The sequence below is a fragment of the Podarcis melisellensis genome (assembly GCF_964234715.1).
Source record: "Podarcis melisellensis genome assembly, chromosome: 11".
Taxonomy (NCBI): Eukaryota; Metazoa; Chordata; class Lepidosauria; order Squamata; family Lacertidae; genus Podarcis; species Podarcis melisellensis.
The window spans coordinates 38637095-38659268 of record NC_138543.1 but is presented as its reverse complement, the minus strand read 5'-3'; the positions used below and the strand labels follow the sequence as shown (position 1 = coordinate 38659268).

The 22174-nt window shown below is 39.0% G+C and overlaps 2 protein-coding genes across 3 annotated transcripts in view; both read left to right on the top strand.

Moving 5' to 3' along the window:
* IPO11 (importin 11) overlaps nt 1-22174 on the top strand; it is an 81481-nt gene that overhangs the window by 44048 nt on the left and 15259 nt on the right. Inside the window, exons 23-27 of the mRNA XM_081930096.1 lie at nt 850-929; nt 6698-6778; nt 8772-8867; nt 12476-12589; nt 13945-14066. Of these exons, the coding sequence (XP_081786222.1) occupies nt 850-929; nt 6698-6778; nt 8772-8867; nt 12476-12589; nt 13945-14066 (493 nt within the window). The remainder of the gene's footprint in view (nt 1-849; nt 930-6697; nt 6779-8771; nt 8868-12475; nt 12590-13944; nt 14067-22174) is intronic.
* LRRC70 (leucine rich repeat containing 70) lies at nt 14464-19947 on the top strand. Of its 2 annotated transcripts, none has more exons than XM_081929746.1 (2): nt 14464-15529; nt 16014-19947. In XM_081929746.1, the coding sequence occupies exons 1-2, from the start codon at nt 15490-15492 to the stop codon at nt 17933-17935; spliced, it is 1962 nt and encodes a 653-aa protein (XP_081785872.1). In that variant the 5' UTR covers nt 14464-15489; the 3' UTR covers nt 17936-19947. The 2 variants fall into 2 exon arrangements, with proteins under 2 accessions (XP_081785872.1, XP_081785873.1); XM_081929747.1 differs by having other exon boundaries at nt 14466-15647.

Sequence of the window (22174 nt, the reverse complement as noted above, 5' to 3'; positions counted from 1 at the left end):
TGCATTGCAAAGTCCTTCTGCAGCGTAACTTTTCAGAAAGCTTTTAGTGCCATCCGGTTGGGTTGGTCTAGGAAAAGAGCTCTGATTTCAGCAAGCGTTCTGTTTTCCAGAGATCCAAATGAGATGTTCACAATTAGGTCTGCGCATTAACTCAGTTATCCAAACCTACTTGGCCTGCTTTGTGTAAGCAAGTTAATTGGGTCACTTGGATCAGTAGTTTGGAAAACCACCAGCGAGTAGCTGAGTTCAGCAGTTGAGTCTGGCACAATGTTGTTCTTTCACTAGAATTAATAGTTTGCTGCTGTTGCTCACCAGCAAACTCTCCCTCATGGGCAGTTGTACAGTTTTATGTGTGCTTTCCAGCGGTAGCTGATGAAAGGAGGAGAATGCTCTTTGCACATTGCAGTTACAAACTAGACTTGAGAAAGTAGCAGTTATCATGAGATACTTTTCACATGAACATTAACAAGAAAGTTTTTTTATTCATCCTGCCGAACTGTGGCTGTCATCGTAATGTAACAGCCTTTCTGTTACATTAGTCCAAGGTACCAATTAAATTGTAAGTGAGATTTATACACTTATTTCTAGGGCACCAATACCTCATTTTTAACGATATATATATGTTTAGGTTTCTGATTAATTGACTTCAGAGCTTGTCACTTGGATGCTCGGAGTATGAGTGGAGAACCTTAGGTCTATAATTTTTCATGTGAACATAAATATGCATGGGTGGTGGTAGAATACATTATAAGAAAAAAACACAGATAAATACAGTGTGTGATAATATTTGTTAAGGTGGTTTAGACTGTGGCAAAGATCCTAACATGATGTGATGTTTATTTTTTGTAGAACTAAGTTCGGAAAACCTCAGAACCTGCTTTAAGATCATCAATGGCTATCTCTTTCTATCTCCATCTGAATTTCTTCAGGTATGTATAAAGTAGGATTCATTGTTACATATTCTCTGAAACTCTCTAAGCACAGTTTTGCTTTATTTATGGTAGCTCACTGTGCCGGCCAACTTTGCTTTTAGGCAAAGTGAACACCTCAAAACTGTCTTGGTCTATATTCAGAAATAACATAAAGTCAAACCATAGTTTGGAATTATATCTAAACCTATACTGACTTACAAACCATGGTTTGTATGGTTTGTTGTTTTTGAGTGAGTGAATTTATGAAATGCTCAGCAAATGGAAAATCATACAAGGAGCACTAAACCATGGTTTGCCTGCTCTGCACCTGGAAGATCAGCATCAGTTTTAATACACTGCCCACTGCAATTGCTTTATTTTTAGCTCTGTCAAATTGTTTCCAGTGAATTGGTGGTGATTGGAGTCAGACCAAAAGAAAAATAATTTGGAATAGTTGAATTAAATCACACCAGACAAATGATGAAAATGTGTGGATGTAGCAGTAACTGAAATATAATAATAAAATTAACGTACAGATGGAGCATAGGTGAGTTAGTCATGGATAACTTAAGTCCATATACAAAACAAAAAAAATTCCTTCCAGTAGCACCTTAAAGACCAACTAAGTTAGTTCTTGGTATGAGCTTTCGTGTGCATGCACACTTCTTCAGATACACTGAAACAGAAGTCACCAGACCCTTCTATATAGTGAGAAGGTGGGGAGGGGTATTACTCAGAAGGGTGGTGGGAATGGGTGATTGGCAGATAGCTGTGATGAGCCTGTTGACGACTCTTAACGACTGCAATAGGTCTTACAGGAAAAAGCAAGGGGTGAGAAGGTGAAAAATGGCTTTGTCATGTATAATGAGATAAGAATCCAAGGTCTTTGTTCAGACCAGGTCTCTCCATGGTTTTAAGTTTGGTAATAAGTTGCAATTCAGCAGCTTCTCTTTCCAGTCTATCTGTAACTTAAGTCCATATACTCTGAGTATGATTTAGTATTTTTAACTTCCTGCTGTTTCACAAAATATATATACTGCCAGATTGTAACGAAACATCTAAGAAATATTAAAATTACCACTAAACCAGGTAAACAGTTAAAAACAATTAAAATCAGCAGTAAGCTAAGAAGATTAAGACACATCAACATTTATGCGTCTCTAGATAGACCTGCCTAAACAGAAATGCTTTAAGCAGGCACTGAAAAGAATACAGCTTAGTAGGACACCCACCTGTATGATAAAAGCATCTGTGTACTATTTGCACAGCCAATTAAGTATTTTATTATTTTGTTGATTAGAATGGATGATTTGCTTGAAAACAGAATCTTTGTTCCTGAGTGCCTTTGTTCCTTCTGTTAATTACTGCTGCTAATAATTCCTCATATTTATGGCGCTAACTTTATCAACAATAGGCTGCCCCATAAAGCTTTCATTTTAATTTGGGGGAAGCATATAATGCCATCTTTTCTTTTCTTTTAAAATAAATTTTTATTAATTTTAACAATATAAAGAATAACAACATAACCAAGAAAAGAAAAAGAAAAAACATACAAACAAACATACACGACTTCCCCAAACCTTCCCTTCACTGCACCCTTATTTTTAGAATAGTTTTTAGCAATCCTTCTTTCAATTTTAATAAAATAACTTTCTTTAAATTTTCTTAAGTTTAAACTTTAACAGCTATAATTCTCTAATTCATAACCCTTGACATCTTAACATTCCGAAATTTTACAGGAGTTCTTAAGATAAACTTTAAATTTTTTCCAATCCTCTTCCACCGTCTCTCTCCTCTGGTCACGGATTCTGCCGGTCATCTCTGCTAGTCCCATAAATTCAATCACCTTGGTCTGCCATTCTTCCAGAGTAGGTAGTTCTTGAGTCTTCCAATACTTTGCTAATAAAATTCTTGCTGCCGTGGTTGCATACATAAAAAAAGTTCTGTCTTTCCTTGGAATCGTTTGGCCGACCATGCCCAGAAGAAAGGCCTCCGGCTTCTTTACAAATGTCCACTTAAGGACTTTCTTAATTTCATTATAGATCATTTCCCAGTAGGCCTTAATTCTTGGGCAGGTCCACCAAAGATGATAGAAAGTTCCTTCGCATTCATTACATTTCCAGCACTTGTTATGATATATCTTTGCAAGCTTGGCTGGGGTCATGTACCACCTATAGATCATTTTCATTATGTTCTCTTTTAAGGCACTACATGCCGTAAATTTGATACCTGTGGTCCATAACCATTCCCAGTCTGCAAACATAATATCATGACCGATATCTTGTGCCCACTTAATCATTGCTGATTTTACTGTTTCATCTTGGGTGTTCCATTTCAGCAGCAAATTATACATTCTGGACAGGTTCTTAGTATTGGGTTCCAATAACTCTGTTTCTAACTTTGACCTCTCCTTCTGAAATCCTAGTTTCCTGTCTTGCTTAAATGTCTCATTGATCTGATGATAATGTAACCAATCTCGAACTTTAGGTTTTAATTTCTCGAAGCTCAGTAATTTAGGCTTTTCACCATCATATTCTATAATTTCCCAATATTTTGGCCAATCTGGGTCCATATTAAGTTTTTTTACCGCCTTGGCTTCCATGGGTGACAACCACCTGGGGGTTTTATTTTCCAACAAGTCTTTATAACGGTTCCATACATTGTATAGTGCTTTTCTGACAATATGGTTTTTAAAACCTCTATGAACCTTTACCTTGTCATACCACAAATATGCATGCCAGCCGAAGTTGTTATCATATCCTTCCAGATCTAAGACATCTGTATTCTCAAGAAGTAGCCATTGTTTCAGCCAGCAAAAAGCTGCTGCCTCATAATAAAGTCTTAAGTCCGGCAGGGCAAAGCCCCCTCTATCCTTTGAGTCAGTCAAAATCTTAAATTTTATTCTGGGTTTTTTGCCCTGCCAGACAAAATTAGATATATCTTTCTGCCACTTCTTGAAACAGTCCATCTTGTCCAAAATTTGCAATGTCTGGAACAAAAACAACAATCTCGGCAGTACATTCATCTTAATAACAGCAATTCGGCCTAACAAGGAGAGTCTCAACCTAGACCATATGTCAAGATCTTTCTTCACTTCCAACAAACATTTCTCATAATTATCTTTAAACAGATTCACATTTTTAGATGTTAAATTCACCCCCAGATATTTCACTTTTTTTGTTATTTCCAAACCCGTTTCCCTTTGAAAACTGTCTTTTTCCCCCATCGTTAAATTTTTTCCCAGCACTTTTGTCTTCTGTTTGTTTAATTTAAAACCTGCCACTTGACCAAATCTTTCAATAAGCTCTAATACCCTTTTTGTACTGGCTTCTGGTTTTTGCAAGGTCAAAACTAAGTCATCTGCGAATGCTCTTAACTTGTAATGTTTAGCTCCGAGCTGTATCCCTTCAACCAGCTGGTCCCTTCTAATCATATTTAACAATACCTCCAGGACCGATATAAACAGTAGGGGGGATATTGGACATCCCTGTCGTGTCCCTTTTTCTATTGGGATCTCGTCCATAACCATACCATTCACAATTAATTTAGCCTTTTGCTCAGAATATATTGCACCTATACCATTTTCAAATTTTTGGCCTACCCCCATCCCTTGGAGATTCTTCTTCATAAAGCTCCAACAAATGTTGTCAAAGGCTTTCTTCGCATCCACGAAAATCAGAACTGCTTTTCTATTTATGTTCATCTCTAGTAGTTCCAAAATGTCTATAATGTTCCTCACATTATCTGACATATGTCTCCCTGGGAGAAAGCCTGTTTGGTCCTTATGAATCTCCTCCAATAGCACTTTTTTAAATCTTTTTGCTAAAATGTCTGCAAAAATTTTATAATCCACATTTAAAAGTGAAATAGGGCGGTAGTTCTTAACTTGATGTTTCTCAGTTTCTGTTTTCGGTATAAGTGAAATGAATGCTTCCTTCCACGATTCGGGGGCCTTTTTCCCCTCCAAAATTTGGTTACACACTTCTTTCAATGGTTGTATTAGCCATTCCTTCAATGCTTTGTAGTATCTCGCGGTCAACCCATCTGGTCCTGGTGATTTTCCCAGTTGCATACCCTGGATGGCACCCTCTATTTCTTGATCTGTAATTTTCTCATTCAAAATCCTTTTATTATTTTCCGTAATCTTTGGCAGTCCATATTTTTTAATAAATTCTTCTATCTCTTGTTCATTCTTTGGCCCTTGTGAATACAATTTCTTAAAAAAACTTTGAAAACAATTGCTGATCTCATTTGGTTTACTAATAAACTTCCCATCTACCTCGAGGGATGTCACCGTATTCAACTTTTGCCTCTTTTTCAATTGCCATGACAGCAGTTTCTCACATTTGTCTGCTGACTCAAAAGTCTTTTGCCTCATTTGTTTTATTTTCCATTCTATTTCTTGATTTATCAGTTCCATATATTGGGTCTGGTAATACTTTATTTCTCTTAAAATCTCCTGAGACTTAGGTTTAGATCTCAATTTCTTCTCTCCTTCTTTCATTTGTTTCCAGATTTTTTCCTTCTTCTCATTCTGTTTTTTCCTCTTTATAGAGTTCTGCTGGATTAGGAAACCACGCATCACGGCCTTGCTGGCGTCCCATATTATTCTTTTTTCCACATCCGATCTCAAGTTTACCTCGAAGTAGTCTTTCAATGTCTTTTGGGCCTTTTTATAAATTGCTTCATCTCCAAATAGGGTGTCATTCATTCTCCATCTGAAGGTTCCAGCTGTTGTCAATTTCATTTCCATCCTTATTGCATTATGGTCGGAGCAGGTTTTTGGGCAGATTTCTGTTTTTTTAACCCTTGGTGCCAGATTACTAGAAATCCATATTTGGTCAATCCTGGTCCACGTCATTTTTGCTTCAGAGAAGAAGGTCCCCTCTCTTTCCAGAGGGTTCCTTGTTCTCCAGATATCAATCAAGTCCATGGTGTCAGTCAGTTCAAAAAAAGTCTTTGGTAATCTCCCATCCTTGGAAATTGTTTGTCTTTGCGCTTTGTCCATGTTTGTGGAGACAACCATATAATGCCATCTTTTCAAGTACCGTACTTTATCATAATATCTTCAGGATTTCTGACTGCAGACTCCTCCAGTTTCAAAATCCCACTGCACATGGGAAACTTAGAGGTGGCAATTGAAGCTTGGAGCTCAGCTTGCTATGAGCATGGGCTAATGATGATCATAGGTGCTAGTGTTTCTCAAATGGTAAAGTATTTTCAGAAGATGATGATTTTCAGGTACTTCCTGCCAGCCCTGCCCCCCACAGAAACTATCTTCCTGGCTGAATTAGGATACTGGAGACGCACAAATTTCCCAGGCAGGTACTGGGCTTCCTTCTGTAGCCCCTTCTCCCATTTCTCACTCTGGAGCAGTGTGCAATGCAATATGAAGGAATGACCAATATAACTTGTGTGTTCATCATAGAAGAGTATTCTCTGTTCAGGTATGGGTCTCTTTGAGTCGGAGCTGTAGTAAGTCAAAGCTCTTAGTTCTTGAACAATTTCTAAGCCTGGGATTATATTCAAATCAAATGGAGAAGGAACACCTACAGTTGGTAACAGGTAGTTATTATGATTATCTTTTCTCCAACGAGTTCAAGATGGCATACATGGTTCTCCTACTCATTTTCATCCTCACAGCAACTCTGTGAGGTCAGTTAGGCTGAGAGATAACAACAGCCCCAAGGTCATTTGTTCATGTGAATGTCAGTCTTTTTGAAGTATAGGACTGATTACAGAATTGTGCATGGTGTGTGTATTGATTTGTGCTATTTGCACTTTAGGTCTATGCAGTGGAACTTTGCAAATCGTTTTGTGAGGTCTTAAAAGATATCAACATGGATGGTCAAGTTCAAGTTCTGAAGGTAAAGTGTTAATTTTCCAGTTTATTCTTAAATTATGTTTATGTTCAAGAACAGCCAAAATTACGGTGTGCACACATTTGTTTTGTCCTATTTTCATGTCTGATTTTGTAGAATTTTTAAATAGTTCAAGAATGAATTGCTTATAGTGCAGTAATTATACTACACAATTGAATCTGCTTATGAGATTGGGAGTTTAAATTTTGCTGCTGTTGGGATGTAACAAATTTTTAAAACATTAAATTTTCCTCTAGTAACTTCATTGACTATTAATGAACAACCTTGGTGAAGACTTTACTCTCTTCACCATAAGTCAAATGAAGTTTATTGTTTTAGGGGAGGGGTGGGGAACGTTTGACCCTCCAAATGTTCTGCTCTACAACTCCCATCAGCCTGAGCAAGCATGGCCAGTGGCCAGGAATGATGGGAGTTGTGGTTCAGCGGCAGCTGGAATGCCAGAAGACCCTCACATCTGTTCCTAGGCATAGGTAGGCACTTACAGTTACAGTCATATACTATGTGTACTCATATTTCCAAATCACAGAAGGCATCTATTTGGGGAAGGGAGTATTCAAAGAATTTAGCTCCAAAGGCAAGAGCAAGGGAGGAAAATCCTCTTCTAAAATTATTTACAATAATTTATAAGCTGCTGAATCAAAGACTCCCTAAGTGGAGTATTTAGAATAGGTACACACCATATGATTATGTGTCCAGATAGGCTTGCCAAAACAAATACGTTTTTCCCCCACAAGGATTTCTGTGTAATGTTAACTATAATAATAAGAATAATATTAAAAATTCTCTTTTTATGAAACCTGTAAATATTTTAATGGCAACTTTTAATGGAAACAATTCAAGCTTCAAGCTGTTGCGGATACAGCAGCTACTGCTAAAAGCTTTTGTTGTTGTTATTGGATGTAAATGGTAATATGTTGAGCATGTGTGTATTTTCTAGGAAACCAGAGGGAGACAATTGGAGGATGTTAATTAAGATGTTGGAATAGTGCTATTATAGCTTTGCAAATTAGATACTTTTATTAGGATATCTTACTGCAATACTTATTCAATCTTTGTTGTGACTACTAATAATGGAATTTACATAATCACTCAAGTAAAAGTCGGCAAGCAATTAATTTTTCACAAAGCAGTGACAGCAGTCATGATCTTTGAAATTTATTGTCTGAAAACAAAAGTTTTTGAATCATTTCACATGAAACTTGAATAAAGGCATAAATTATCACCCCTATTATACTCTATTTTTGTATTTTTTGCTGGTTTTAGTGCTTTATATTAATTTTGTTGTAAAGTTTTGTAATATTTATGTTGCTACAATATATATGAATACAGTACTTAGGTGTTTTTTTTAATAATATGAGGTATAGAAATGATATGTGTTTTGTGTGTGTATGTGTAAATATTTAGTCACACATACCATATTACTAAATACAAATATGTGACTGTTATAGATGATGGTCTGCTATATTTCACACCACTCTGATAACATCCATTTTCTCACATTCTCATTTCAGGGTAAAGACCATTTCTGTTGCTTAAACTGAAACAGCTCATTCTGAGTAGCATGCAAGTTTTAAAATAACCTAATCATCTTTGATCACTAAGTGTAAACCACAGCCACTTAGAGCGATGCCTCTCGGGCATTGTGAATGTCCTTGTGTATGTGTGTGTTCTCTCCTTGCACTCAACTTAATTCAATATTTCTTGTTTTAATCAAACTAGACCTTTCTGCTAGTAACATAGCAGCAAGCTTTGGTTTCATTAAAATCAAAAGTGATTAATTCAACCGTGCATGTGAGAGGAGGAGGAAGGAGAGAGCACAAATCCCCTTGCCAACACAGACACAGAGAAATGTGTGTATGGATTGGAAAATACATCCTATTAGTCATTCCAACTTTTCTTCCTGTTGATTGAACCGGAAATGATATATGATCATTTACTTGAACTGCTTTATAACCAAAATCTGCGTCATGTATTTCAGGTGGTAGAAAATGTCCTCAAAGTCAATCCACTCTTGGGCCCTGAAATGTTTCAACCTCTTTTGCCATCTGTGTTTCAGGGAATTATAAATGGGGAGGTAAGAATTTCTTATTTGTGGCAAATATATCTATCTTTGTTGAAAGCGACATATATGTATAATGGATTTAAGAAAGAAACATGTATATGTAATCGTAAGAGGAATGTTTCTTTGAAACATCCACCAACAAATTGCCAACAAAACAACAGGGGCTGAGGTGATCCTCTTTTCACCCCATGTTCAAGTTTGAAGGTGCCTGGCGCAAAATGCCGCACTTATCTTTCTGAAATTCAGCAAAATTCATAAAGGGGCTACCATTCTTGCTAATTTCATCCAACTAGGCCAAGGGTCAGCAAACTTTTTCAGCAGGGAGCCAGTCCACTGTCCCTCAGACCTTGTTGGGGGGGGGGCGGACTATATTTTGAAGGAAAAAAAATGAATGAATTCCCAGTGGCATAGTGTGGGTTGTCAGCACCCGGGGCAAGGCAAGTAATTTGCGCCCCCTAACCCTGAGTGAGCCAGGTAGGGGCAGAGAGCTGCGAGTGTGAGCCCCCCCCCAGATGTTGTGCCCGGTGCAGCTGGCCCCCCCTGCACCCCCACGCTACGCCACTGTGAATTCCTGTGCCCCACAAATAACCCAGAGATGCATTTTAAATAAAAGCACACATTCTACTCATGTAAAAACACGCTGATTCCCGGACCGTCCATGGGCCGCATTTAGAAGATGATTGGGATGGATCCGGCCCCCGGGCCTTAGTTTGCCACCCCATGAGCCAATGCTTCAGATTTTTCAAAACTCCAAAACAGGATCCAATCTGAATATTTTGTTTTGTGCACACTCCTGCTGGAAAGTTCACCATGCTGCTGTTAGCCCTCTCTTAGCCCTTTAAGGCCAAGGAAAACTGCCACAGTAGCATCCTTGCTACCCCTCCTGGTAGTGTTGTTTATTTCTGGCAGTATGTGGCTTCCAGAGCTCAGCAGAAAACAGCAATACAACGATACTCTGACTGTTGCCAAATTGCATCTGAAGATATGGCTACTGCCTTAAACCCAAAATAATATTAGCAGGTAGTATCATAGAAGGGACCCCGAGGGTCATCTAGTCCAACCCTCTGCAATGCAGGAATCCTGCTCACAGCCACCCCTGGGTCAGCTTGAACCACCAACCTTCTGGTTAACAGCCAGATGCACTGACCCGTTGTGGTACTATTGTGTGTGTGTGTGTATATAATGCTTCTTGCAATCCTAACATTTTTCTGGGCATATGGTAGGCATGGATAGGATAGCACTGCTACTGTGGATTATTTCCTATACTAATTATGGTTTTATTTTTAATACAATTTTTACAGAAACCCTACTTAACATTCACCGGCATAATAATAGAAATTACAATTTACAGTATATTGTGTGTTAAAATGTAGCTCCAGATAAAGTGTTGAAGAGATAATTTTTTGTCTGCATTTGAGTTCTTCATGAAAGAGGGTGGGGTTTTTTTAAAACCCATGAAAGAGGGTTTTTTTTAAAATATATATATATATATATATATATTTGCTTTCGTAGATTTTCACGGGTACAGGAATGCAGGTTTTGGTGTCCTCGGGTGTCTTCCCGTGTAAAAGTTGGGGTGTCTAGGCGACGTTTCGACGAGGTCTCACTCGTCATCTTTAGTATATGCATGCTATACTAAAAATTATACTTTCTCATGCTGTTTGGAAGGTATTCCTGCTTCTCCAGGAAGCACATACCCTGTGTTGCCTGGGCCTTAGCAAAGCATTTGGCTTTTCCTAAAATTCTATAATGAAATACTTCCTGAAGGATAGACATTATCCTTTCCTGTGATTAAAAACAGGAAATTGCAGCAATTCCTATTGTTTTAAAGAAAAAGAAATTGAGCCAAAAGGGTGCCTTCACACAAGATTATTTTGATTTTTTAATTTGAAATTTCACATCCCATAATTGAAACCATATACTTGTAATTTCTGTTCATGTTTTGGTTGGGATTAGTTTTTCAAATGCAGCAGAACTACTCTTTCTTGTTTAAAGGGTTTTCAATCACTTCTCTGCTAAGCTGTTTCATAGCCCATTTTTCACACTCCAAATGCAACGTCCTCAAATAGCCCATAGTTGATAATAGGACGTGTTAAAATAACATAATTTAACACATCTAGTGATTGTTTTTTCAGCCATTTGTGTCACTTCACTACACTGTTCCATACAATCTTGGCAATGAGAAGTGTTACCACTGAGAATAGCAACAATGAGCTACTTGTTGGATTAATAGCACTTTTTTAAAGTAGAGGGGGAAAGCCCTGGTTTATTAGATGGTGAAAACCTAACTGTTATCCATCTTCTTCATCTCCAAAATGGAGAAGGAGGCAGAATAATAAACATTCCAGCTATAATGTACACTCACCAGTGATGAAAAATTTCGATTATGCAAAAACGGTCTAAGTTTCTTTTTCTTATAATTCTATCTTCCTCCAGCCAGGGGTGCTGTTGTATAAATCTCATACTCACTGATGAAATTCAGTACTTCTATGTCATATCTGAAGTTTTGGAACAAACTTTTCCTAGTGATGTGTACAATGTCAGAAGCAAACTTTGTAACTATTCTGCTTGGCCTTTAAATGCAATAACATTTCCTTGGAAGTTTATATGTAACCGATACTTTCAGTTATTGTTGCTGTCAAGTAGTAGATTGCAATCCAGAGTGTGCACAGTGCCATTAGCAATAGTGTTATGGGAAGAGAATAATAATAATTATTATTTATTAAATTTGTATACTGCCCTTAATCCAAAGACGACAGGGCGGTTCACAACATAAAAATACAAAATGAAAACACAGAATATCTAATGTGAACAAAACCAAAACCAAACCCATAACCTTCTCTCCCACAAACACATTTAAAAAGCCATAGAAGGTTAATCATCCAGAGGCCTGGTTAAAGCGAAGCGTTTTTGCCTGGCGCCTGAATATATGTAATGAAGTCTCCCTGGGGAGAGCATTCCACAAATGGGGAGCAACCATAGAAAAGGCCTGTTCTCATGTTGCCACCCTCCGGACTTCTCACAGACATGCACAAAGAAGGGCCTCAGAGGATGACTAGAAAAGAGATACAGAAATCTGTAGTTACCAGTGAATTTCTGTGATGGACTAAAGCTAGCAGGACTAGGAAGGCAGTCTCCTGTGCTTAGATATGATGGGAGGAGGAGAAGGACCCTCTTCCCATGAGCCCTACGCACAGCAATCCAAAGTAGCATGGCAAAGGGCAAACTGGATGGAATGCCGTACAAAGATAGTTCAGTGCTTTGGTTGTGCTATAGTATTTTTCATCTCCAATTTCCAGCATTGTATGTACCTTTCATATCCAATAGTTGGGATTGTCTGCCAAATAGGGAGGATGTGGCTGCCTACTTTATCTCACAGGGTATTGTTTGAACATCAGTGACAGTATTTCAAGTTAGTGTTTACACAGCTAAACTGTGCTATTTGCTTAAAATAGGAAGTGATTTGATTATAATAGATGCCCATGCATGTTTATTGGTGGTGTGCTGTTAGATTTCTAACTTGTTTGATTGTTCTCTTATTCATTTTCTGCAGTACGCTTTTATCATGTTTATATTTTTCTGCCTGATAGGAAAGCTAAGATTAACTGTTTTCATTTCAGAGGTACCCAGTTGTAATGTCTACTTACTTGGGAGTCATTGGTAGAGTCTTGTTGCAAAATAAAAGTTTTTTCTCATTGCTTCTGAACCAGATGGCATGTGAGTCTGGCCAGGAGGTAAGCCCTTACATTTTACATTGTTGAATTAGTTTTATATGCAGGACATAAGTTGGTTGTACAAATCATATTTCCTTCTGCCACATAACCTCTCTGGGTCCTTCTATTTTGTACTGCATTTGTTCATAGCTATGAACCATAGCTATCTGAGTCTTCTGGTTTGAGGAAGATGGAGAAATATCCTGAGTGCATGCCATGGGCTTTTTAAGACTTTGAAGCTAAAAGCAGAACATCACATTGCTTCAAGACACCCAAGTCTACAGCTTTAGTGCTTAAGGATCAAATAATCAGACCACTTCTGATTACTCATCCTTGTCTTGGATGTGGGATCCTGGTCCATTTATATTAGCAAAGCTCTTTCCTTCTGATGGTAGACCCTCGTGCCTCATTGGAGGCTTTTCCAGAGGGGTTTCAGTGTTCAAAGGGAGGGGGTTTCAGAGATGTGGGGAGCTGCGACTGAAAAGCCACATTTATGCAGAATACCACCCACAATTACTTTGATTCAAGCTACGGTTCAATATAGGTAGCTATTTATTCAACAAAAATGTCAGTAATAGCACCTGGAGTCTTTAATAAGGTAATTGGAAGTATCATTCAGCTGCAGATAAGGAGACATCTGTGTTCACTTTCCCTTTTTAAAAGATCACCATGACTTTTTTTAAAAAAAAAAAATCATATGGTTCCCAGCTAAGTTAAATTAATTTTAATAGCAAACAATATTCTGTTAAAGCAAGTGTTTTCTGTGTGATGCTGACAAATGGCTGGCTTGTTCATTTTCTACTATTTCTACCCAAGGAAATCAAGTTTTATGTAGCAAGGGATACCCTTAAAGATAAATGTTTTGCGCTGCTTAGCAATCCCATTATAGTCAAATAAATGACAAATTTGAATTGGTTTTTTAAATTGATTTAATAGTGGATAAATATACAATCATATGAAGCTACCAAAAATAAAGGATTTTACAAAGTCCGTGTTGGCATCCCCTTTTGCTATAGAGCTGATTCAATGGAGTTTTGTTTGAACCTATCCTTGTGAAATGGAACACTGATATTTAACACAATTGTGTGTGTGTGTGTGTGTGTGTGTGTGTGTGTGTGTGTGTGTATACATGCACACCCAAACACCAGTATATATTTATATACATGTGTGTATACGATCATCCCAGTTATAGAGTTAGAATGTTATGCAAAAAACTTTAGATCCAAGTTAATCACTTAGGCTTGTCATAGTAACAAGAACTTCTGTATAAGAAATCATACTTTTTCATTTCTACCCACCAGTTGTAAAATAGCTAAGTAGTTTGATTACCGTATTGCTTATAAATAAGATTTTCATCAATCTATTGTTTTTTCTAGCCTCACCAGCTCCTTGGTCACATGATTGAAATGTGGGTTGACCGCATGGACAATATAACTCAGCCAGAGAGGAGAAAACTTTCAGCTTTGGCATTACTTTCCCTTCTGCCATCGGATAATAGGTAAGCAAAATTTTATATTGCCTGGAGTTCCAAACAGCAATGCCCCGTGTCATATCGTATACTACTTTTGGAATCAGGTTCAAATGCATAGGAGGTTACTGTACCAGAAATACATAAAAGGCCTCTTGGTGTGGAATCATAGAATTGTAGAATTGGAAGGGACCACGAGGGTCATCTATTCCAGCCCCCTGCAATGCATGACCCTAAAATTAAGAGTTTCATGCTCTACCAACTGAACTGTCCTCCTGGCTAGTTGCATGGTGCTTAGCATTTTGGCTTCTTCTTTATTTAAATGGGCCTATATGAATGTCTTCTCTTTCTCTAAACTTTTGACACAGGCCGTCCTTTAATTGCTCAAAGAAATAAAAGGTTCTGTCAGTGCAATAAAATAGTCTGCGGGCCGGATCCAGGAGGCAATTGGGTCTGATGAAGCCCTCGGGCCTTAGTTTGCCAACCCATGCCCTGAAGTCTATTGTCTGCTTCTTCATCATACTGCTTGCAGTGCTTCTCTCAGCTAAATGTATTAACTGGAGTGATATTACAACTTTATTATAACCCCACCTTCCAATGCGCCTACAGATTTGGGATATTGGTGGCAGTTTGTTTTGTTTTGAAGTCATTTCATCTTATAAAACCTACAGATACTGCGTTAGATCTTCTGCTGATTTGCCAGGTTCTTTTCTAAGCCCTAATTCCTATTGGAAAGAGGGATTCACACATATCTATTTGCTATTATAGCTCAAAAGCCTCTGCTTGCTCCCCAAGGACCACTTACAGTAAATTTTATGTAATAGCACCGAGAGCTTATGGTACATTTTAGCTAGTAGCACTTTGATATCTTACCTTTTCTATAAATTAGAAATTGTTTCTTTTACAACAGTGTGCCCCATAAGGCAATTTATTAAGTCTCTTCTGCTGCACATTTCCACATTGGTCACCTGAGGCTCTTCCCTGTGTCAAAAATGTTTGTGCTCCAATAAAATACAGATGGAAAAATGTTTTACTCAGTATAAAACAAGTACTGTTTGAACTACAGTATTTGATTTGGTGGAATAATACTTTCTAAGTGCTGGAGACAAGAGCATTGTCTTTTTCTTTCCTGTGAACAGTTGCTTTTACTGGTTATAAACTAGTTATAATCACATCACACATTACATTGTCTTTATACTTAAATTAGCTTAAGCACATGCAGTCTTTATTATACACAGTCATATAAAGCAAATACGGACTATTATCAGCACCGTGGGAAGACAGATAAATAAATCCAACTGATTTTTAGAGGAATGAATTGCAGCGATTCCCCCCCCCTCCCCAACAGTCCTTCAGAACTGCAGATAAAATAACTTCCTGTCTCTCAGTTTCCTGTATCCATGGTAACTTTATTTTAACCAGTCATTGTGGAGGAGCCAGTGGGGAAGAGTAGATGTTTCCTGTAGGAACAGTTGCAGAACCTGCAACAAAACGTAAGAAACTAGCCCGTTGTCTAGAAAGTTCTTAAACTCCAGCATATGCATGTACTAATAATTTTACTGTGGTACAGAAGAAGAAATTTTAGCTGATAAAATGAGCATCACATTCTAGGTGAGAACTATTTTAATATACTTTAAACTTGGAACAGTAAAAGTGACACTAAAAGTTTAAGAAGTTACCAGTGGGATGAATTTAAGTGGGATGGCTCATTAAAAAGTCATTAAGGAGCTTCTATCTCTGAAAGCTGTTATTTTTACATTACTTTTAAATTTTAACTGGTGAGATTGTTAAACCATCTTGTTTATAACCATCTTATAAACTAATAAATTGTAGACATAGTTACAAGCCAGAGAACAATAGTATAAGAGACAACATTCACAAAATAGTAGAAATAACATTATAATATTGCATGCTTTTATCATAATGAAATCGGAGAGTTTTGAATAAGCATTTTAAAACTTTTCTCCCTCCTGATAGCACAATCAAAGATGACGGGAAAACTCAAAATCTGGGATATGTGTCAACTTCACCCCTTTGAGTTGTTTTGGAATTCTCTTCCTTGTTTATTTCTGTTGCTGATCCAGGATATACTCTGCTGTCCATCTGTTTGCCAGCAGTGTAGAGGCAGACAAGCTGACTGCCGTGATTCAGGTCTTTCCATTGTTCCAAAGAATTTCCCACAACATACCGTATTTGTATATTTAAGTGGGAACAACATATCACACCTAAATCCAAATGAACTGAAAGGCCTCCGGCAACTCGCTGTGCTACACCTGGATAATGCTAGCATTTTATATGTGTACCCAAAGGCATTTTCTGAACTTAAGAAATTGTGGTACCTACGTCTGAATAATAATCAAATAAAACACTTGGATCCTGGAACATTTGAAGGACTTTCAAAGCTTCGCTCTTTATACCTGCAGAATAATGAAATAGCTTTTGTTCGCAAGGGATTATTTAGTGATCTTGCTTCAGTTCAATATCTGATGCTGCAAAGTAATCGTCTCAGGATTGTTGGCAGTGGCATTTTTGTCGGCATGATTAGTCTTCGGATTCTTAACCTAGCGAACAATAAGATTTCGTGGATATCACACTCGGCATTTTGTCACCTTGACAACCTTACATGTTTGTACCTTGACGGTAACAATTTAACACGTGTGCCGTCAAATGCATTTGCTGCATTGAGCAATCTTGAAAGACTTTCATTGTCACATAACCCGATTGGATCAATACCTCCCTTTGCATTCAGAGGACTTGACAAGCTTCAATATCTATCTCTAAAAAGTGCCCAAATAAAAGCTATCCATGTGAATGGCTTTACGGGTCTAAGTAATCTTAAAAAGCTACTTTTGAGCAATAATGATTTGCAAAACATCAATTCCAGTACCTTTGCACTGTTGGAGGAGTTAATGTTTCTGCAACTTGATAGAAACAAAATAATCAATATTGCAGATAATACATTTGAAAAAATGGGATCCTCTTTGAAGATACTGAATCTAGCATTTAATAATCTTACAGACTTGCATTCTAAAGTGCTTAAGCCTTTGGTCTCTTTAACTCACTTACAGGCAAATCACAACCCTTGGAATTGTGGCTGCAGTTTACTTGGGCTAATTAACTGGCTAACATCTTCTTCCATCTCTATTAAAATTCATTGCCAAAATCCTTCCTATTTGCATGGAAGGCACTTGAATTATGCCAACTGGGGTTTGGTTGCAAACTGTTTCAACACTACCACAAGACCTGGAATATTCAGGAACGTAAAGCCAGCAGGTATCCATCAAAGTACCACTACTTTATTGATGAGATCAGATAACCCCCCCTCAAGCAATGCAGTTTATGAACATTCAAAGGATGTGGAAGCAAATACAGTTACATTATGGGCAGAAGTGCCGACCTCATCAGCTGCTCAAAATCTGGATGGAACCTATTCCAGTAGGAAGCTGAGACAGGCAGCTATAGTGTTCTCAGTGCTAACGGTGCAAGTACCAGCGCAGAATATACTTGTTAATTTGACCATGGAAGAAAGCAGAGCATCTCCACCAGAATCTACTTCTGTCTCCTTGAAAACATCTCTAATCTGCACACAGCAGGTCGAGAAACTACATCAGGCATTTGACATTTTATTAACCTTTTTTATTTTGGCCTGTGCTGTGATCTTCTTTTTGATCTACAAAATCATTCAGTTCAGGCAGAAGCTCAAAGAGCAAAATGACTCTGACAATGGAATAGAATACTATGGCTTTTATCAAGCTGGAAGCTACAGCATAGCGGATCGAACTCAGCCTGTACCTCAGCACTCACTGGGAAGTTCAGAACTGGACCACGGTCAGCCTCCTAAACCAGCAGCACTTCAAAGCCAAGCGCAGGTCATCTTATTTGAACATTCTGCATTGTAATATACTCGGCAGGGATTTTTGTGGCTGCATGTATGAAGTCTATAAACAGCAGCAGCGTGAGATATTTTGTAGATGAAAGTTCAACTGATACGCCAGGGGAGGGGGAAATCTAGTCTGGTTTTTTTTCAAATATTGCCATATTTGCTGTCATAGCTTTTTTTGTGTGTGTATTTGTGTGTGTACACATACAGACATGAGGGCCACTGCTTGCATCACCAACCCTGCTCCCCACCCCTTGTCAAACCCACCCACCCTCTAGACTTCACCAGCACTTCTTCACTCAGTACTAACCCATTAGACCAAGGCTCCAGCAGCATGGGCCACCTTTAACAGGCAGTCAGGGCAAGTCACCTGTCAATCACATAGCACAGGCATAGGCAAACTCTGCCTTCCAGATGTTTTGGGACTACAATTCCCATCATCCCTGCCCACTGGTCCGGTTTGCTAGGGATGATGGGAGTTGTAGTCCCAAACATCTGGAGGGCCGAGTTTGCCTATGCCTGACATAGCATACTTGGTGCATGATGGACAAGCGGGTTGCCCCACTTACCTGTCCAAATCCTGACACCAGTGGTTGAAAGCCTGACTCACGCTGATCCTTCCAAGCTTTTGTGATCCTCTCCAGCTTTTCTTTTTGCCCCTCCCCCGCAATGTTGGAGGTGCAAAGGAGTGTCAGCCCCACCTACTGCCCTTGCGAATCCTCCCATGTGAGACTTCACCAAGCCTTCCTTGCCCCTCTCCCCAGTTAGATCTTTTTCCATGAGGAGGAGGGGACAGCGGCAAGTGACCCAAGCGAGTTATAGAGGAATAGTTATGACAGGCTGGGGCAACTCCATCCTGCTTTCCTGCTGCCCATTGAAACAGCTCCCATGAGGTGGGCAACAGTGGTGGCTGCCCTAGCCTGTAATGACTGTAACCTCTACTGCATGCTTGGGCTGGTCACTGCTGCTGTGAAGGCCTGGCAGCTCCCAGAAGGCTGTTGTCACACTGTAGCTTCCAGCGCCATCTGTCTGCCACCAAGCTAACTGCTGCATGACAACAGCCTTAGCCAAAAATATCATGGGAGATATAGATTTCCATTTTGTTCTGTCTGCCTGTGGAAAATCATTCCTCAAGAACTAACTTTGCACCCCTATGTGTTCAGCCACCTATATCAGATGTTAAGTCCTTATCTATCAGGATCTTAAGAGTTTTCAAATATTTATTTGTATTAAATGATTCATAGGAGCACTATAAGGCTACTTACAAATGAGTAAGTAAAACTGAACTGTAGCTGCAAGCATCATGAAACTCAGTTACTTGTAGAACTAAATAGCTTTTATCGGGGAGAGACTGTGAGATAACAGCAACATATGCACCATGCTACTCAACAGAGCGCAGCAGTCTAACAGGATAGGTATGTTTGTTCTAATGAACTGTTTTATGTGTATTTAAAGTCTGTCGCCAATGTATCAACTGCCTGCATTTTCCCCATGATGGATCTTTGTCCTGGATACATAGACAGAACTAACTAAAGTTAGAAATTCATAAGAAAATCTGTTGATATTGTAAGAAATACTATGTTTTGCAGTTTCTTGTATCACAAACTGAAGATATTTTTTGAGAGGTGCATTTTATCCTTGGAACTTATTAAACTGCAGTTGCTGGAAAAAAATGTTTAAAAGTTAAACTGCAGTTGCTGGAAAAAATGGAATGGGAGAGCAACATCCTAGCACATATCTGTGTAGAGAGCTGAAAGAGCCAGTGCCAGCATGGTTGTTTGTGATAATGGGATTCCATTCCAAATAGATGACATGAATCTTTGCAATGAATTATGCTTTAGTAGAGTAACTTAATTACCATTGACTCTGTAACTGTTGTTTGTTAATCAGATGGGTAAAGTGGATTAGGTAATTATAGCATCCAAAAATTATACTCAGATTGCCTTGACAACATGAAAAACTTGTGTGGCTACCCACTCTGTTTTCAGAAGGGCCCATGTACATGTCTGTCGTTGCATTAATTGAGTCGTGATTCCTGCATTTGAGCTAGATGAGTTGAGCTAGATGACCATTGGGGCTGCCTCCCAACTCTATAATTCTGTGATCTGCTGGACAGTTAAGTGTGCACACCTTTTTTCTGTGATCTTTCCAACTCCCTTTGAGGTGGAAGAATCACAACAATGAAATACATTCAAGATATCAATATACACATAACACCAGAAGAGCAGTGGTGGGCCTGTTAACACAAAATGCATTACTACATTTGAGGCAAGCCAGCACATATTCTCAAGCAGATCTGACAGTTCCTTTCCCAAAATGAAAGACACCTATCTGTACTACTGTACTGAGAGTATCTCAATCAGACCTGAGTGTGCAAACTTAACTACATAAAACCAGTTTTGTCTTGGAAGTATTTCAGAGTTGATTTTTCAAGGTTGCCAGCAGCATTCCCTAAATCATAGAAACCTGAATTCAAAGACTTATACAGTGGTACCTCGGGTTAAGAACTTAATTCGTTCTGGAGGTCCGTTCTTAACCTGAAGCACCACTTTAGCTAATGGGGCCTCCTGCTGCCGCTGCACCATCGGAGCACGATTTCTGTTCTCATCCTGAAGCAAAGTTCTTAACCCGAGGTACTATTTCTGGGTTAGCCGAGTCTGTAACCTGAAGCGTCTGTAACCCAAGGTACCACTGTATAGGAGAAGAGGATCAAGCTTAATTGGTTAGAGTGTGGTGCTGATAACACCAAGGTTGCAGGTTCTATCCCCATATGGGCCAGCTGCATATTTCTGCTTTGCAGGGGTTGGACTAGATGATCCTCAGGATCCCTTCCAACTCTGCAATTCTATGATTCTACTGCTACTCCACCCAGAATCCTCTACACATCACTGACCCTAGCATTCTGATCAACTTATATAATGCTACGGTGTGCCTTGATCAAGGTGTATTCAGAACCGAAATATTGGGTTGTTTAGCACTAGGATCCGATTAATAATTATAATAATTTATTATTTATACCCCGCCCATCTGGCTGGGCTTCCCCAGCCACTCTGGGCGGCTTCCAAAAAAATATTAAAATACTGTAATACATCAAACATTAAAAGCTTCCCTAAACAGGGCTGCCTTCAGATTGATACTTTTAAACATTTTTTGGCTGAACACAAACCACCTCGTGATCAGGAACCCTTCTAAAGGAAGAATCTAGGTGCATCGAGCTGAATGTACTTAGAGGCTCTCTTCAAACCTTCCTACTGAACATACGAAGGCCTGAAGCCCAGCCATCATGTGGGAACACAGGGGTTTCTTGTGCATGCCACTGCTCCCTATTCAGGCCCTCACATGTTTGCTCAAATACCCAAATAGGGCTACAGTTGTCCTCTCCTTATATGTTTATTTTAAAGCATTTTTACTCGCATCTTCAGCTGAACTGGCTCTCTCACAATAAATAAAAGCAGGGCTGTCTCTGCCTGCAGTCTTGTGATCTAAAAGGCACGACCCCAAAGGGGAAAAGGATGTGAAAGAAAACAAGCAGACCCCGAGCACCAATTCTCAAAGTTAAACACTAGTTCTTATAATGGCCATCTGGAATGGAAACAATTCACAGAGAGGACGTCAGTAAAGTTCATTTCCCTAATTTCCACTAAATAAATGTTTCTGTGATATACAGCCAATGACCATTTCACGCAGGGGTTCTGTTCTCTCACAGAGCTAGATTTCCCTGGAGAGAGGGATTGATTGTTAAACCACTTGGAACTTCAGCCCTGTGAGGTAAATAAGGGTCTTTTTAAACAACTGAGCACCCTTAGCAAGCTATAGTTCCCAGGATTCGTTTGTGAGAAGCCATGAGCGTTTAAAGTGATATGATACTGCTTTAAATTTATAGTGCTGGTAGACCCTTACACTGTAATCCTAACGATGGCTAGAAGAGTTTGGATTTGATATCCCACTTTATCACTACCCTAAGGAGTCTCAAAGCGGCTAACATTCTCCTTTCCCTTCCTCCCCCACAACAAACACTCTGTGAGGTGAGTGGGGCAGAGAGACTTCAAAGAAGTGTGACTAGCCCAAGGTGACCCAGCAGCTGCATGTGGAGGAGCGGAGACGCGAACCCGGTTCACCAGATTACGAGTCCACTGCTCTTAACCACTATACCACACTGGCTCAGAAATCCTACTGAACTCAGTGGTGCCTACTCTTAAGTAACTGGGGTTAGAATTGCACCCATAACCTGGGCCGTTGCTTATAAAATGAAAGATTC